Source organism: Rhamphochromis longiceps, linkage group LG17 (genome assembly GCF_057381845.1).
Source record: "Rhamphochromis longiceps isolate RC_006_pf linkage group LG17, R_longiceps_female_GT1.1, whole genome shotgun sequence".
Lineage (NCBI taxonomy): Eukaryota > Metazoa > Chordata > Actinopteri > Cichliformes > Cichlidae > Rhamphochromis > Rhamphochromis longiceps.
In genome coordinates, this window is record NC_140573.1 from 8,760,371 (window position 1) to 8,780,035 (window position 19,665).

General features: G+C 40.9%; 1 protein-coding gene across 1 annotated transcript in view; it reads right to left on the bottom strand.

Moving 5' to 3' along the window:
* The window catches only part of col24a1 (collagen type XXIV alpha 1), an 88,219-nt gene that overhangs the window by 28,209 nt on the left and 40,345 nt on the right, over positions 1-19,665 (bottom strand). Inside the window, exons 15-25 of the mRNA XM_085387357.1 lie at positions 14,559-14,612; positions 14,410-14,454; positions 14,007-14,060; positions 13,773-13,826; positions 12,657-12,710; positions 10,126-10,179; positions 9,987-10,040; positions 8,204-8,248; positions 6,359-6,412; positions 5,825-5,869; positions 944-997 (exon numbers count right to left, since the gene is read on the bottom strand). Of these exons, the coding sequence (XP_085243483.1) occupies positions 944-997; positions 5,825-5,869; positions 6,359-6,412; positions 8,204-8,248; positions 9,987-10,040; positions 10,126-10,179; positions 12,657-12,710; positions 13,773-13,826; positions 14,007-14,060; positions 14,410-14,454; positions 14,559-14,612 (567 nt within the window). The remainder of the gene's footprint in view (positions 1-943; positions 998-5,824; positions 5,870-6,358; positions 6,413-8,203; positions 8,249-9,986; positions 10,041-10,125; positions 10,180-12,656; positions 12,711-13,772; positions 13,827-14,006; positions 14,061-14,409; positions 14,455-14,558; positions 14,613-19,665) is intronic.

Sequence of the window (19,665 nt, forward strand, 5' to 3'; positions counted from 1 at the left end):
ACCATGACCTAAAACCTCAACACGCATTCACATACATTTCTACTTAATAAAAGCCATGAAAGTGGAGAGGAGCTTCTTTAAGTGTAGAAGGTAAATGTGACAGTGGTGTACAAATAGCAGATACTAATATATATATTGTCTTTGGCCCTCTGCACAGTATAATAAAAGCCAAAGGTAAGCCCAGCTGATCAGTAAAGCTTCCAAGGGCTTTTTTTAACCTCTGTAACACTTGTTATTCCACCTTGTCTCACACAGGGATCAGACTATTCGTATGGAACTGTTTTGGAAATACTTAGAGCAGTATTAAACAAATATTATCCATATATCTATAATGTGAAAAGAATTTTTAGGCTGTCAGGATACAGCTGGTGATGACAGATTGAACCAGGAGGAGGATTTTTGTGTAAGAGGAGTAGGAGGACAAGCAAGAATCTGACAAGCAGATGGCTTCCCACCACAAGAACATGTTCTGACAAACGGGCCTTCTGGATAGGAAGGAAAAGGGGCTGCAGGTTGAGATAGAGGGAGGGAACAATTTACTGTACAGAGATTAAAAAGGTGTGTAATGCTGTGCACGTTTACTCGGCATAAGCTGAGGTGGAAAAAGAACTTTTAAAAAAGCACTGTGTCAGAAACAATTATATTTTGGGAGTTTCTAACATCCGTAGACAAGCAAATTTGTCTAAAGAGTATTGTAATCAAATGTTCACTTTCATTATAGCTTGACATTCGGCAGAGTGCAGGAGGGTTTAAAGGAAATAGTGGTGATGTGGATTTGACAATATTGTTATGGATGAGGATGTGAGAGTGTTGAGTGTTTATACAAGCACGTGTTCTGGGGCTCGTGGGCCTCAAGCCATGGCCTAATTATATAGGTCTGCCACTGACAGGCAGGCAGCTCATGCTGTCTGACAGCCTAATGACAGAGAAACACACACCTCACCTTTTCACCAGGAACTCCTATCACCCCAGCTATCCCAATCAGGCCTGCTGGACCCTGGAGAGGAGAGGGATAGCGTTAAACAGAAACACATCACGAGAAGTTATATCTGCGCAAAAACCCAATCTTCATTCATCTAAGGGTTACTTCCCGACTAGTCATGACACCTGGAATGTGAGAGGTCATAAATTACAATCTAATGCTTACATAAGCAAAAATGCAGGTGCTGCAAAGATGAAGAGAAACCTGAAGGGGTGAAGATCATTTTTACCATCTCGACTTTCACGAGTTTTTCCTGGAAATAGTGCTTAACTAAAAACACTGAGAGAAACAAAGGAAAAGTAAACACATCAATATGTGCCAGTAACCATGCTATAACAATATTAATTCCAAATCCACTTCACAACCCATGTGGTATTGATACTGGGCCGTTATTCAACAAAGCCAGAACAAATGGCTGCAACCTTGTTGTGACTGCTGAAACTAAACTGTTGTCTGGCAAAAAAGAAAAAAAAAGTAACAAATAACACATTTTTTAATCGCACAATTGCAGTGGCTCACGTACTACGTTCACACTGCACTCAGCGTCAAGAAAAGCTATTTTGCGAATGACTCCTTGTGGGGGAACCACCAGAAAATGTAAGTATGGAAGTTATTAGAAGAGCTTAACCATTTCCAGTTTAGTCATGCTGGGACGGGAGAGTGGGGGGTGGGGGTGCTATAGTTTGAAGCGGTGCCAGCTGCTTCACTGGATAATCTGGAGTAAAATGGCAAAATGTCTCAGTGGCTGATTTGACATTCTGGCAGAAAAGCGCAGTTAAAAAAAAAAGAAAAAAAGTTTGTCCTCGGGTTTCTAAATATGCGAGTATGTAAAGTGAGAATAAACAGGAAGGAACGATGTGAGATGTGCAATTATCACAAATCAGACTGAAGCCTCAGGATTAAGAGTGCATGCATTGCAACACCAGATTTCTGTGTAATAATTCAAACGATTGCCCGACAGCAGAACACGCCGGCCAACCACTAAAGCCATTGTGGTCAGTCTGCTGCTGTGGCTGTTGTGTGGTTCCCATGACTGACACAGTTAACACACTGACACAGACTCTTTGGGAGTGCTGTTCTTACTTTCACCGTACAGACACATATATGTATGCCTCTAAATGTAGAGGAAGGAGAGAGTCCGAGGCTTAGACCAAAGTGGCAGACAAGAAACAGACCATGATGACAGACACTTTTTTTAAAATGTTTTTTCTCCATTTGTCTGGGCCTAACAGGCTAACAGCCTGAAAGTTCGTATTATGACCTTGGGGTGGGGGCTGGGGGGGGTGGGGGGGGGCTTTAAATTGACCTCAAATCTCTTAATTGGGATGTGAAGCAGGATATTGTGGTGCCCTGTATCACTTAACAGAAAGACATGGCTTCAAAAGTTTTTCCATGTGAGGCCTTGACAGGAGAGCTTTAACGGCAATGTTTTTAAGGCCATTTGGTCTCTGAGCCACAGCATTAATAAGACCTTACAGTCAAGGAGGAAATACAGCCAAAGTTAGATTTTAATAAGAAATTCTTTTTAAGAAGGATCTTTAAATGAATGTGAGTACACTCTGAGTCAGTGACACACACGCGCGCACACACACGCACAAAACATAGGTGAAGTTAGTTGTGAAGTGGAGACTGAGATGAAAACAGAACAATCAGCAGATAACCTCAAATCAGCCAAACTATGATCTTAAAAACTCAAAATTAAACTGAGAACAGTTTATGGGAGGCCTTAGAGCATAGATGTCAAACTCATTTTACATGATGGGCCGCATGCAGCCCAATTTAATGTTAGGCAGCCCAGACTCCTTTTTGACTGTGTAAAATAGTCTAACTGCACATGTAAAGTTACAGAAAAAGTTCTGGCCAGAGGTGTGGACTCGAGTCACATGACTTGGACTCGAGTCAGACTCGAGTCATTAATTTTATGACTTTAGACTTGACTTGAAAAAATGTTCTAAGACTTGTGACTTGACTTGGACTTTTACACCAATGACTTGGGACTTGAATTGGACTTGAACCGGTTTACTTGAAAAGACTTGATATTTTACCCCAAATATAAAATTTAACATGCATATTATATAGAGATTGAAAATGTGACGTCATTCACGGGTAGAACCGCAAAGGATTCTGGGAACTCGTGGCAAGCGGTACTAGCGCACGCAGGCTTTCAATTAAAATCAGTTATACAGCGATAAAAAGAAACACAAAAATGTCAAGAAGCTGTTGTATTATTAACTGCAATAGCCGGTCGCATGACAGCCACGGGAAGCCGACGGGTAAAGAGATCGGTTGTTATCGGATTACGTCGTTGAAGAGAAATTGTTCAAGCCATGTTTCCGAAGTAACAAAGATGCGACGGATGGCCTGGATTGCAGCCATTCAAAGATCAAATATAACGTCCCAGAACCCTCCAGCTCACAGGTTAGTCTGCTCCAAGCATTTACACGAAGGTCAGTGTTTTTTAGTAGTTAATACGTCATTTTCATAACATAATTGGTGATATAGGTTACAAGCAAGTCTGGCGCTGAACAGAAATTGTCGCGCTATGCTCCTTTATTTATTGTGCATAAATAGTGAATTGTCCTGACACAATATTGCGTTTCGCTTCTGTTATTATGGTGCATTGACAAAAACACATACTTTTATTCACAGGATAAAACAGGTTTTTTGTATCACTAATTGCCCAGTACGATTACAGCATCCAATATTATTGTCACTGCTACATTTCTGTGATGCTACCAGAAATTATTTCCACTACTAATTAATTACCGTTGAGCTCAAAGGTCCTATTAATAAACGGTTAAGGAATGTGTATTTATGACGACAATTTGTGAGACTGGTAAACTTATGATACGTACGATGGTCTTTCGTTCTACACGGTGCATTTCAAGGTCCTGTACCCATCTGTCGGTAAACTGTACCTGGGCTTGTTGCAGTGACCGGAAGTTACTAAACTTCATGAGTGTATGCACTCACTCCAAGAACCGTATGATTATAAATATGCATATAAATATGCTAAGATGAGATAGCTGACTTCATCTAACTAGCAAATGTTGTCCAGGCTATGTTGGTGATACAGTTTTTTTTAATGTGTATGATATTTTTGTCATGCGATTTTAAAGCCGGTCCTACAACCGCATCCAAGAATAACATGCAGCTTATCTCAGAACTGTCGGTGAAAATTATTCTTGGAGCTAGGTTTAATTGAGCTGCATTTTAAAGAGGTGCAATTTCACAATTTGTGTATATTTTCTAAGTTCACTATTTTGTCATGTGTTGAGAAAAACACAGATTTTAAAATTACATGGTCTAATATTTACATTTAGCATAACTGCAACATTATTTTTTCGTTTTTTTTTTTAAAGACTCGAAAGGACTTGAAATTCAAAGTTTCAGACTTGTGACTTGACTCGGACTTTTACACCAGTGACTTGAGACTCGACTCTGACTTGCCTGACATTACTTGAGACTTGACTTGAGACTTGAGGATAAAGACTTGAGACTTACTTGAGACTTGCAAAACAATGACTTGGTCCCACCTCTGGTTCTGGCAGCTTTTTTATTTAATTTATAGAAAATGTTCTATTTTATTGATTTATTTTACTTTGGATAGAAAGTAATAAAAAAATAAAATAAACCCCCGCATTTCTGCAGTAGATACTAAAAAAACAGGAACTGTAATTTTGTCTGTTACTTCATTACTGTACTATGAATGACTGTGGAGGAGTTCTTTATCAATAGGACAGGCTGTAAAATTTATGAAAATACATTTAAAAGCCTTCCTTCCCATTTTCCAAAGACATCCATCCAGTGGGCCGGATTGGAGTGTTTGCCAGGCCAATTCTGGCTCCCGGGCCTTATGTTTGACACCACTGCCTTAGGGTGATATAGATGCACTCAGTGAAGACAGTTTGACTGAAACCCCTTTGGATCGACTCAGGGCTTGGAAGTTTTCTTTTTTTTAAGCATCTTAGATATCTAATTTATCTGGAAAGTGATGTAATGGCATTCATTAGACCCTCCATATGTTTTAGAGGGTTTTTTTTTCCACTCTGCAGAGCCCCATGGTTCCTGTTTGGCTTCAAAGGCCCTTCTACTCAGTAACTGCTCTCATATGTGCAGTGCTGCAACAAAGTCCAGCAGTCCCACTTGGTTGCCTCCACTATGCACAGAATGCAAATATTAGCATTAAGGGGCCTCTGGGAAAGACCAGCATACTTTGAATGGTCAGAACAGTTGCGTGCGTACGAGAATCTTACAATTATGTCCCGGCATTTCTCTACAGTATCTGTGTCAAGTATAAAACCCAAAGACAGACGCACGAAAGTGTGATTTTTGCAGTTAGTTGATTTCTTTACAACCAGTCCTGACACAGATGTTTTTGGGTAATCGATAAACAGTCCAACATTTCTGTGTTAACAATTTCTCTGTAAGTATGATTCATGCACAACAGCGTGTCAAAAAGGCTTTTACAGGCTTTGAGCCATAAAAAAAATGGACAACACAAATGAGATCACTTCCACAGAGGATATCTGTTCTACTGAGAAGTTCCACCAATTCTGATTTAAAAACAGTACGGTATTTGGATCGCAAGAAGAGAGATCCAAAATTTCTTAGCCTCAAAAGTAGGTCAGTAAAATAGTGATGCATGAGAATGTGTTCCTGTAACCACTTCCACAGTTGCCACAGAGAACAGTTAATTTACTGGAAGCACTTCATCAGTATAAATCTAATAAAAGCTATACCACAGCCCTGCACTCTCTATAAAGGGATCCAATGGAAAACTACTAATCCACAGTACACCGTCTGTTAGCTAATGTCATTAGAGGTGTGAAAGAAACTTACTTGTGGTCCAACTTTTCCAATATTTCCCATGTCCCCTTTCTCTCCCTGCAAGCAGTAAACATCAGACAATGTGCTGGTTAGCTTCCTGTAGTTAAACAGATCACTGATTTGGTTCTCACAGGATATTACAAGTACAAAAAAGATCACACACATAGACCATGGGACTACATGTATGATTGCCATCATGTATGATGATGTTTTTTTGGAGAAAAACAAACTCCAGAATAAACTGCAGCTCTCTCATAATTAAGGGCATGTTTACAGCATTATAAGTCTAGGCAATAAGCACCTCGCAAGGGGAGGAAAGCATGAGACCAATAAAATCTTGATGTACATAATACTAAATTTATTATACCACATTACAGCCAATAAAAAATAAAAGAGTAGGGAAAAAGTCTACAGTTGACTATATTACAATGTAACGCCATTTTTACAACACTTACGATTTTTCAGTGAGATGATGATGTCATGTGGCATTTGAAATTGCCACAAACATGCACTTACGTATACGGTGATTAAGTGATGGGATCTCACCTGTAAACCCTCGGAGCCAGGTTCACCGATGTGGCCTTTCCTTCCAGGTCTCCCCTAAAGGTCGACAGACACATACACGTGAACGTAAGTATAAATGCTGATCGAATGATGGCAAAGCTTATTTTATTCCATCCAGTCGGAGGTGATTCATCCTTATGAACCACCTACAAAAGGCTTAGCATGAGTTACAGTGGAGCAAAAAAGTATTTAGTCAGCCACCGATTGTGCAAGTTCCCCCACATAAAATGATGACAGAGGTCAGTAATTTGCACCAGAGGTACACTTCAACTGTGAGAGACAGAATGTGAAAAAAAAAAAATCCATGAATCCACATGGTAGGATTTGTAAAGAATTTATTCGTAAATCAGGGTGGAAAATAAGTATTTGGTCAATAACAAAAATACAACTCAATACTTTGTAACATAACCTTTGTTGGCAATAACAGAGGTCAAACGTTTACTATAGGTCTTTACCAGGTTTGCACACACAGCAGCTGGTATTTTGGCCCATTCCTCCATGCAGATCTTCTCAAGAGCAGTGATGTTTTGGGGCTGTCGCCGAGCAACACGGACTTTCAACTCCCGCCACAGATTTTCTATGGGGTTGAGGTCTGGAGACTGGCTAGGCCACTCCAGGACTTTCAAATGCTTCTTACGGAGCCACTCCTTTGTTGCCCGGGCGGTGTGTTTTGGATCATTGTCATGTTGGAAGACCCAGCCTCGTTTCATCTTCAAAGTTCTCACTGATGGAAGGAGGTTTTGGCTCAAAATCTCACGATACATGGCCCCATTCATTCTGTCCTTAACAAGGATCAGTCGTCCTGTCCCCTTGGCAGAAAAACAGCCCCATAGCATGATGTTTCCACCCCCATGCTTCACAGTAGGTATGGTGTTCTTGGGATGCAACTCAGTATTCTTCTTCGTCCAAACACGACGAGTTGAGTTTATACCAAAAAGTTCTACTTTGGTTTCATCTGACCACATGACATTCTCCCAATCCTCTGCTGTATCATCCATGTGCTCTCTGGCAAACTTCAGACGGGCCTGGACATGCACTGGCTTCAGCAGCGGAACACGTCTGGCACTGCGGGATTTGATTCCCTGCCGTTGTAGTGTGTTACTGATGGTGACCTTTGTTACTTTGGTCCCAGCTCTCTGCAGGTCATTCACCAGGTCCCCCCGTGTGGTTCTGGGATCTTTGCTCACCGTTCTCATGATCATTTTGACCCCACGGGATGAGATCTTGCGTGGAGCCCCAGATCGAGGGAGATTATCAGTGGTCTTGTATGTCTTCCATTTTCTGATGATTGCTCCCACAGTTGATTTTTTCACACCAAGCTGCTTGCCTATTGTAGATTCACTCTTCCCAGTCTGGTGCAGGTCTACAATACTTTTCCTGGTGTCCTTCGAAAGCTCTTTGGTCTTGGCCATGGCGGAGTTTGGAGTCTGACTGTTTGAGGCTGTGGACAGGTGTCTTTTATACAGATGATGAGTTCAAACAGGTGCCATTCATACAGGTAACGAGTGGGGGACAGAAAAGCTTCTTACAGAAGACGTTACAGGTCTGTGAGAGCCAGAGATTTCCCTTGTTTGAGGTGACCAAATACTTATTTTCCACCCTAATTTACGAATAAATTCTTTACAAATCCTACCATGTGAATTCATGGATTTTTTTTTCACATTCTGTCTCTCACAGTTGAAGTGTACCTCTGGTGCAAATTACTGACCTCTGTCATCATTTTAAGTGGGGGAACTTGCACAATCGGTGGCTGACTAAATACTTTTTTGCCCCACTGTACGTGTGCGGCTGAGTGCAAATTCAGTGTATGAATTTGGGAATTCTTACAGTAGGGCCTGGCCCGCCGGGTGGGCCGAGTGGTCCTTCGTCGCCCTGCAGAAACAAAGTTTGTTCAATCAAAAGTTTCCAAAGGCATGTTTCTGAAAAGCTGTAAATAAAAACGTGTTACACTGATTTGAAAATTGTATAAAGCATTTATGTCTCTTCACAAACAGATGTTAGAACTTATATTTTTATTATATTACATAATACCAGGAAGTTTAGCACACTGATGTATCACTTCTTCTTTTAACAAAATTTAGAAAGCATGTGCAAGGATAACAATTGGAGAGTTTTTTTCCATTCTTAGTGGTAAATGATTTCAGCTCCATGATGGTTCAGGGCTTCTTTTTATTAATTATTAACATTATTATTATCATGATTAATGACTAATAGTCATTTTTTAAGCATAGGTTCAATCAAAAGTGAGCCATCAAACCTTTAAAAAGTGGAAAACCCTTATTAATGATCAAACGTCCCTGTGCAGTGATTTCCACTGTAGCATTGTGCCAGCAACTCTGGGGTCATCTTGTAGCACTGTGTTACTCCTACCCATGTTTTTTTGTTGCATGCAACATTTCCCCTCTGAGCATCCATTATCGCTAACAGATGAAGGCAATTCTGTCTGAATTGGTGATGTCGGCACATTCCCTTGTCTACAGTACAGGAACTCCACAGGGGGCTGTGCTTACTTAATTCCTGTTTACTCTGTACACCTCAGACTTTCAGCAAAACTCCCGGTCATACCACCTACAGAAAATCTGATGATTCTGCAGTTGTCTGATGTCAGCAGGAGAACCACCGCTCACTAGATTTCTTTTTTCTTTCTTACAAACCATAGTGTGTAAAATCCCAGCAGTTTCCGAAATACTTAGACCAGCTCATCTGGCCTTAACCCACTCTTCTCCCTCATTCTGATGCTCAGTTTGAGCTTCAGTGGTTTTTTGTTTTTACTGTGCCTACATTTCTAAAAGCATTGTGTGGCATGCTAATTAGATATTTACTTCAATGAGAGGCTGAACAGGTGTACCTAATAAAGTGTCCATCTTAGTTTCTTACAAGGTCTTGCAAACTGGATATGAAAAGGTTTAAATTTTACTCAAATAAAGAGAAAAAATGTATATATCTTGTTATTTCTCAACATCATTGTTTTGGGTAAAGGGCCTGCATTTGTATAGCGCTTTTCTAGTCCATAGGACCCCAAAGCGCTTTACACTACATTCAGTCATCCACCCATTCACACACACATTCACACACTGGCGATAGCAAGCTACATTGTAGCCACAGCTGCCCTGGGGCGCACTGACAGAGGCGAGGCTGCCGGACACAGGCGCCACCGGGCCCTCTGACCACCACCAGTAACAACCTTTGTCTGCATACTCTGCCGTGTGTGACAGAAGAATACATTAGCCAACTCTACACCGTTGTGTATGGAGGCCAGATCAATATTCCAACATTAAGCACAATAGAAAACTGTGTGTTGCTCTACACTTTCCAGTGGATTCTGTTTCTATTTACAGGGCTGGAAAACATTTCAGCCTTGTTTTCATAAGCACCTGTTGGTGAATCATGACTTCACCTGGTGGAACATGCCCTGAGAGATATAGCAGGGGGAAAAAAACTGAGATCTGAGCTATACCTGTGAAATATGAATAGATGTTAAATGAGAGGGAGTGTGCTAATTCATCTTGCCTGATCAAATGGAAATTCCTCAGTGAGCTATAGTTTCCACTTCTCTTCTCTGAGTGAATTGAGAACCTGGAAAGATAAGTTAGGTGTCAAATTGTCTCACCTGTATTCCTTTAGGCCCTGGCGGACCCTGGGGTCCTCTCTCACCCTGCAAACCCTGAAACACAGGTGAATGTATGACTGGATGAAATTAATGAATGAGTGGATGGATCGAGAGAGTGGAAAAAGAGATGCCGTTGTACCTTTGGACCAGGTGGTCCGTTTGGGCCCGGCGCTCCAATGTCCCCAGGAAACCCCTTGCAAATTCAGGAGAGAACGAATATTGTTATAGAACATTATTATTAAGCCAAATGTTTTGATTCCTCTGCATTAACCTGTATAAGACAGAACTGTATAAAAATAATGATGGATTGCTGCTGAGCTAATGTTCTCCCTCAGGCAAGCCTGCCATGACACAATCACTCATCTCATAAAATGTGCTTGCGAGCTGCAGCCTTTGTGACCTTTGATGACGTAGCAATTCTGGGCAGCTTGACTTTGACATTGTCGATGTGTTTCACATACTGTGCAGTATTAACAAACACTTTAACAGAAGGTGAGATATTCTGCATAACACCTAAAGACAGAGTGCTGGCAGACCATGACAGAGCAGGAAAATTTTAAGGACATATTAACATTGTGGAAATGTAATAGTTTTGACTTAGAAACGCTTGTGGCTAGCAAGATAATGTGCTACATTCAGTTCAGTGCTATGTTGTTGCTAGTGGGAGAGCTAGCATAGCATAGAGAAGATTTTCCAAGTACGTATTCAGGAGTTTTTAATTTAACCACAAACTGTAGTCAGATGAGTTGATGCCTGCGAAAAGCTCCAACAACAATCCCACGCTGCTGCTCTTTCTCTCTAGTAAAACGCTTGTTTTTAAGCTTTTAATGGAACTACTACTAATACAGTTATCACGAAAAACCCCAACAACAACGTTTTAAGCAAAGCAAGTCGATTATTGACTTAAAAAATTAAAGAATGTAAAATAATTACTTGCCTCTTCCATGACAAAAAAACCAATTCAGTCTCTATTTGTCAGAGCATCTATAGCTAATTTTAATAATTCAAATCAACATCAAATTACAATTTTTAGCAATTACAGGGATTATGAATGACAAAGATAATGTTTTCTGAGTATGAATAAATAAACTCAGCCCAAAAAAGGAACAAAAGAATGACAAAACATGCAAATACATGTACCTAATATGAGCGACTTTGCCCACACAGACACACTCAGCAGTATAAGACTCTGTGAAGTCATCCGTTTCTGTTTTAAGATTTATATTAAGCTGTTCATTATCTTCTAAATTGGTAGATAATTTGGTGTGAAAGCAAACGGAATAACAACCATAACAATCCCTTCGAATCTAAGGTGAGCCAGCATTTGCAGTATATGCACCGTGAATGAAAATACTTATTTTACAGCCACATGGATTTAGCTTAAATCCTATATCTGCTACCTGCTACCTTATCCCCCTATGCTGTCTTTGTCTTTGCATTATCATAAGTTTGACTTGGAGCAGCCATAAAAGAAGCACTCTCTTGGCAACGTGTCCATTGCATTACACACTCTATTAGGAAAGTAGCTGTACCTCAATCTGTCTTTACTTTAGTCAGCATACTCCACTGAACCAAAATACAGCAAAAAAAAAAGAAAAAAAGAAATGCTGTCAGATACTACAGTCAATATTTTAAGAAGACAAAAGCTGAAACATTTTACTCTGACCTTCTTATACTTTATACTGGACTGCTGAATACTGGCCTCAGTGAAGATCATGTTTTTAACAGTAGCTGCCTCTGACTCCCCTTTATTTCGTGCAAGCGCAACAAATATTAATAATAATAATTTATTTGTACAATAATTTTCAAAACACAGAGTTACTAAGTGTGTCACAGTTTGAATAAAAGCTAACCATAAGTATACATGTTCCAACATACAGATACATAAATGGGAAAATATGAATGGAAAACTAACCTGTAAAAATAAGAAGTCAGTCGCTCTGATATAAGCAAGAGCCAGTCAATGTAGAGCTTTATATGTTAATAATTTGATGTTAAGGTGGATTCTGAATGTCACTTGGACCCAGCAAACGGAAGCAATAATAGCTGTGATTGGTGAGCGTCAGATAGCAGCAAGGCTGCTAACAAAAGCTATGTTCTGCACCATCTGGAGAGGAGCTTTGGAGGACTGAGAGATGCAAGTGACTGACAGTAATAGGTGGGAGAAAATTAAAGTGTATATTAAAAGCTCCAGATAAAAGAATGAGTCTTTGATTTTTGCAACATTTCTTAAATGAAAGAAACATGACTGGATGAGATTTGAGATGCAAGATGCAAAACTCAGACGTCGTTCAAAGATGTGCAAAGATGCAGATTTCTAACGTTGCTGACTGATCTCCTTAGAGAAACTGTCAAGAACCTGTTTTACCAGGATTGAGATGAACGAAATTTGAATACATCCACTTAGAAATGGCAGAGAAGCATTCACTGAGACGGGAGATGCTGTTAAGGTTTTAGGGCTTAACAGAAATGTACAACTGTGTGCCATCTGTATAGCAATGGTAAGAGATTCCTTTGAAACTATTAAGAAACATGTATAAAGAAAACAAAATTGGTCCAAGATTAAGTGCTGGGGGACTCCACATATGAGGAAATATATTTGTTAATATGCATTGGTAAGTATCTGTCAGAAAATTGTGATGAAAAAATGCACAACCATGTATGCCTTACCTCTGGTCCTGGAGGCCCAGGTGATCCAGTCACACCCATTTCTCCAATTTTACCCTGACGAAAAGAGAAGAAAGACATGAACAATTTGCTCCTCTTGTGTTGTGCGGATATAATCCCGAAATAAGTCACTGACACCACTTTGATGATGTATTCAAATGTTAGATCACCAAGGGGATCCTACAGAGAGTCTAAAGCACTCAGATCATGATTCTGCTTGCTATAACTGTCAGACAGGACAGGGTATAAAAAAAGAAAGTAAAAAGTAAAAAATTAGCCAATAAAGACTAATAATGTTACTTCATATTTGCTAATCTGTGGTTGACAAAAGATTTTCCAAGCAGTTTCTGTCACTCCATTTTAAATGTTTGTTTCTTTGCTTTGATTCACTACAGATAGCCGTTTAACTTGTGCAACTTTCCTGCCATTATGTTAACACACTAATATTACAGACAGCTGGGCACCAGTCTGGGTTTGGTGTGGAATAATCGCTCTAAGCGCTTCAGTAACAGTTCTTAGTAAGTCAAAGATGCAGCAGTTTGCTGAAACCACAACTTATCTCTGATTGGCTGGCAAGAGACAAGAGCTGAAAAAACCCACCTGAAACCAAAGATTGAGCCAAAGGGATTACGTTTACACATGCTAACCTCTTTATTTAGCACTGGCTGTGTTTAATATAATTATCCAGCACTGTAACAGTATACATATGACAGGAAATAGCAAAAACCCTTTAATCATGTAGACTGCTAACTACATGTTAGCTTTTTGTCTTTTCTTTCCTCTTTACACTGGGCTAACAATGTCATTATTCTCATTACGTGACTTGTTTAGATATCATCCTGCAGGGAATTTGTAATGTTTTAACTTAAAAGAGATTAATTTGCTCTAATGGTTGCTTGTGCTGATAAGCAAACCCAGAGCTGTTTAAAGACATTAATTTCACATTTATCTCCTATCACTGAATCTCCCCTCCCAGAAAATCTAAGATAAAGGTAATGTTTTCTGAGTATGACTAAATAAACTGAATCCAAAAAGCATGGCAAAACATCCACGAACATGCAAATACATGTTCCAAGCATGAATAACTTTGCCCACTCAGACACACTCACACAGACATACCGGTGGCCCTGGTTTCCCTCTGGGCCCAGGAAGACCAGGAGCACCAGCAGCACCCTGAAAGACAAACACACACCATTTTTGAGTTGATTTCACAAAGTCTGTGGTTGACTTTTCTTGTTTTTTAATCAATCTCTATGTACCGTAATGGAGCAAACACAGGTAGAACCTATTGGTAACAGCAGATACACACATTGCATGGTCACATGGCGTGCTATGCTTTGTAAGGACGCTTACCTTATCCCCCTGGTACCCCATCTCTCCTGGCTCGCCCCTTTGTCCGGTTTCACCCTAGATTTCATAGTATCAAACAGAGATATAACACAACACTGCACTGCCGCAATAATCTGAAGAAACCACAAACAAAAAAACGGCACACACTATACAGAGGCTGTTTAATGCACCAGCACTATCAAAATTTAGTTTGATAGGTTGAGTTCAATGTCGTGAAAGCAAATGAAGAGTCTGTAAAGAACCACTGGAGCAATATCAGCGTTTAACATGAAAAAATGATTAAACACTAATACATAGGACTGAGTTTGCTGGATGTGTTAGCAAAATGTCACAAGGATCTTATATAGTACGTCCAAGTCACACATTACACACAGATGCACTGCAATAATATAAATATTTAGATCACCTTATCACCTTTCAATCCAGGCAGGCCGGCTCGTCCTGTTGGGCCCTGTCGCAGAGGGAGCGGAACAAAGGGAAGGAAAAGTTTAACATTCAATCACTTAGGATTCTCCTAAGATGTAAAAAAATGGTAGAAGCAAATATCAGGCCCACCTGAGGTCCCACCATACCAGGCAGTCCTCGTGGTCCCTCGGGCCCTGGGTCTCCCTGCGAAGAGAAGGACACAGTGGAATTTATGTATCACAAATAGGGATGGGTACCGGTGTCCGGTTCTGACATAAACGGTAGTAACCAGACCGAAAAGCAGCGCACATTTCGGTGCTTTATTTCGGTGCTTTTTTTTCCTGAGCTGTGATACACTTTAGATTCTAGCCAATCATTTTACGTTTCCGAGGATAGTAGGCGGGGCCAGGTACATACGTTCTGTTAGAGCAGAGCTACAGATTAAAAATGTCCAAGGCGAAGCGGTCAAAAGTCTGGCTGTACTTCACAGCAAAATATGCAAACTCAGCAGCCTGCAACAAGTGCTTTAAGCTGATACTGTGATACTGTCAAAGGAGGTAACACCTCAAATCCGATGAAACACCTGGCGACGCATAGCGTTTTTTTTAAAAGCCCAGAAATGCGCCGTATTTGATAGCTTGCTGCGAGACCTCACACCGAGCACATCTACTGCGGGTGGGTTGCCTGTTATGCAACATCCCCCAAAAACACGAAGAGGAGAGTCCTGGCCCCTAGCCCTGCCAGTGTAGCAGAAATGATGACGGATGATGGTGGCAGCAGCCGTTCTTCTCTGCGTGAGTAGCTAATTTACGTTGAGTAGGCTAACCACGTTATTACATTAATGCATGTAAGGTGAACTAGCAAACATCATCATAGCTACATGCGGCTGTCTTCTTGTTTGATGGCAGATACTCCCTTCACCCTGGCTAAAAAGGCTAAAATGACCAAAGAAAAAGTGGAAAACAGTTAAACATGAGAGGTTTAGGACAAAGTTTGTGTTTTTTTCCATTGTTTAAGCACTGCTTCCAGCCAAGAGTGATACCATATATGCCCCATAGCTGCAGAAAAGGCTAACATTGTTATATTTTTACAAAAAACAGCTGAACATGAGAGGTTTTTGGACCAATTTTGTGTTCTCCATTCTTTAAGCACCGGTTTGAGCACCGTTTGAGCACCGGCACCGTTTCAAAAGTACCGATTTGGCACCGGTATCGGATAAAACCTAAACGATACCCATCCCTAATCACAAATATGTATCACAAATACACACACGTAGTACTTGTAATATGAGTCCATTGTTGTTTGATAGTGAATGGCAGTTTTGCACAAAATATTTCTGATCCATTGTTGACATTGTATTGACATGCAGCACATTCCTGTTTGCCACAACCCTATGAGAAACATAAGCAGTGTTGGCAGAGTATCCAGTTGTTTTGCAGCGGTTTGGGTTGCCAGGCCCCAACAGTCAATCCACTCTAATTGACAGAGGTGAGGGGAGACTGGCCAGAAAGTGTGGCTGGACCAAACAGCAGACAGGCTGCTCAGGTAGCTTTCACCCTGTCTGCAGTAATAGTCAGAAGCACTGATGTGATGACAACAATTTGTATATGCACAAGTATGTGTGAGAGCATACGTGCTATACTATTCCCACAGACACAGCAGTTACAAGTTACTCTGGGTTTTTTCCCCCTCTATGCCTAAAGATAGTGGAAGCAATACCATATTTGCTCGGTAGCAGCAATGTCTGATGCAACCAACAAAAGCATAGTGAATACAGATGGATACAAAACCAAAATAAAATCCAGAATTTTGCACCACTCGTCTGCAGAAAAGGCCTGAGAGCAATAATGTTACTGAAAAACAAACCTAAAAGAATTAAAGAACCAACCACTAAAAACAATCAATGTGTCGGTCTGACCAATATGCACAAAATCAGTAATAAGCAGTACAGAATACTGTCTATGTTGCATCATCAAAGACATGTGGCTTAAACTATAAGTCCATCTGGACCCCTTAAGGTCAGTGTTTGATGCTGAGGCTCCGCTGTGGTATCGCAGGAGGACACACACAAATCACATGCCTTCCATCAAAAGAGGCTTTTAACAGTGGACACATGAAAAATGATGCACTGAAAGAAGGGGGAAAGCACAGATAGAAAATGTTCCCCCATTGCCCCCACCCAAAAACTCCAGAGTCCACTGGCCGAGCTGAAACAACAGGGTACATCAACATCCCACACAGAGCCTTTCCTCAAACTGCTGTCAAGATGAAGCCTGTCTGCCAGGTGGTTAAACGTCATCCAAACCGCTATCTGCTCGCCACGTGGGGAAGACAATTGGTTCGAGGCTCGATCAAATCCAGATTGCTGCATTCCTGTACATCATGTTTCAACACAACCGTTGTAGCCTCAGAAAATCCAATTAGACATAGAAATGTTTCTACACCCAGGACATCATAATCCCATTTAAGCGCGCCACTTCAAATGCCTCCAATTCAGACCCAGACAAGATTTAGTGCATTTTAATTTAGACTTGGCCACAAACAACATGTACCTCTGTTAGCCACACACCAAATCTGATTGGCTACATACCAAAAAAAGGGTTGGGCCTCCTCTGGTAGCTTATGTGCTTATGCCGTTAAAGCGATTAAGTATCTCCTGTAGGTGTAACGTGTAGGTGTCCCTTTTTTCACCACGTAGTTTATGTGTAGACAGCTGTTATTCCTTGCTACTGCAATAAGACATATACCAATAGCTAATTTCACTCTAACTTCAAAGTAACTTCAGAAGAATAGATGAGAAGGTATAAATCTAGAAAGTTAATCTAGTTCCTGACACAGTCACAGTCCAGTATAGCTAAATGACTTTGGTGCAAACTACTGAACTGCAATGCCCATCATTTCCTGTCTGTCTTCAATATCATGATTGCTACCTTCATGGACACATTCACAAGTACTTTGAGTGTAAATAGAGCCATTCCTAAAAAAAAATGCAGGTAGTACAGTGGGGCAAAAAAGTATTTAGTCAGCCACCGATTGTGCAAGTTCCCCCACTTAAAATGATGACAGAGGTCAGTAATTTGCACCAGAGGTACACTTCAACTGTGAGAGACAGAATGTGAAAAAAAAATCCATGAATTCACATGGTAGGATTTGTAAAGAATTTATTCGTAAATCAGGGTGGAAAATAAGTATTTGGTCACCTCAAACAAGGGAAATCTCTGGCTCTCACAGACCTGTAACGTCTTCTGTAAGAAGCTTTTCTGTCCCCCACTCGTTACCTGTATGAATGGCACCTGTTTGAACTCATCATCTGTATAAAAGACACCCGTCCACAGCCTCAAACAGTCAGACTCCAAACTCCGCCATGGCCAAGACCAAAGAGCTTTCGAAGGACACCAGGAAAAGTATTGTAGACCTGCACCAGACTGGGAAGAGTGAATCTACAATAGGCAAGCAGCTTGGTGTGAAAAAATCAACTGTGGGAGCAATCATCAGAAAATGGAAGACATACAAGACCACTGATAATCTCCCTCGATCTGGGGCTCCACGCAAGATCTCATCCCGTGGGGTCAAAATGATCATGAGAACGGTGAGCAAAGATCCCAGAACCACACGGGGGGACCTGGTGAATGACCTGCAGAGAGCTGGGACCAAAGTAACAAAGGTCACCATCAGTAACACACTACAACGGCAGGGAATCAAATCCCGCAGTGCCAGACGTGTTCCGCTGCTGAAGCCAGTGCATGTCCAGGCCCGTCTGAAGTTTGCCAGAGAGCACATGGATGATACAGCAGAGGATTGGGAGAATGTCATGTGGTCAGATGAAACCAAAGTAGAACTTTTTGGTATAAACTCAACTCGTCGTGTTTGGAGGAAGAAGAATACCGAGTTGCATCCCAAGAACACCATACCTACTGTGAAGCATGGGGGTGGAAACATCATGCTATGGGGCTGTTTTTCTGCCAAGAGGACAGGACGACTGATCCGTGTTAAGGACAGAATGAATGGGGCCATGTATCGTGAGATTTTGAGCCAAAACCTCCTTCCATCAGTGAGAACTTTGAAGATGAAACGAGGCTGGGTCTTCCAACATGACAATGATCCAAAACACACCGCCCGGGCAACAAAGGAGTGGCTCCGTAAGAAGCATTTGAAAGTCCTGGAGTGGCCTCGCCAGTCTCCAGACCTCAACCCCATAGAAAATCTGTGGCGGGAGTTGAAAGTCCGTGTTGCTCGGCGACAGCCCCAAAACATCACTGCTCTCGAGAAGATCTGCATGGAGGAATGGGCCAAAATACCAGCTACTGTGTGTGCAAACCTGGTAAAGACCTATAGTAAACGTTTGACCTCTGTTATTGCCAATAAAGGTTATGTTACAAAGTATTGAGTTGTATTTTTGTTATTGACCAAATACTTATTTTCCACCCTGATTTACGAATAAATTCTTTACAAATCCTACCATGTGAATTCATGGATTTTTTTTTCACATTCTGTCTCTCACAGTTGAAGTGTACCTCTGGTGCAAATTACTGACCTCTGTCATCATTTTAGGTGGGGGAACTTGCACAATCGGTGGCTGACTAAATACTTTTTTGCCCCACTGTATATAAAAACAACAACAAAAAACATGGTGGAAGAATTGTAAAGAGAAAAAACAAGGGTATTATTACAACTACTCTGGTCTCCATCTCGCCCTACTGTTTTTCTTTCAGGCTATGAAAAAGTGTCGGGCTGCATCACATTTTGCCGAGTCACACACTGGCAGAGACATCAAGTGCATACCAGAAGGAACACTTGCTGTTTATGTTCTCTCTGCGATTACTCGAGTAAAGGTTCTAACCACGTGCAATAGGCTTTTAAATAAATGAGTGAGCACAACGAGAGCCTCAACGGTGTGACTGACAGTGAGACGTGAAAATGAGTTTTAGATGTCAAATTAAAGTTCTTTGCGAGATTCATACAGCGTCAAAATCACCCAGCTGGAAAGTTGAGTGAATATGATTTATTACATCAAAGGCTGGATTAAAGAGGTGCGGGGATTTGGGCTCTCTAGTATGATTACTCAAAAGTACTTACTGGCCATAACTTGTCTGAGAACTGCATCAGCTTTAATTATTAATAAGTCAGTTACCTTCTCCTTTTTTGCATTTGAGTAAAAGTATATAAATTGCAGAAAACTATCTTATCACTGACTTCATTTGAGTAGTAGCGTTTGACATTGCTCCGGACAACACAACCTGAAAGTGTTAAAGCGTTC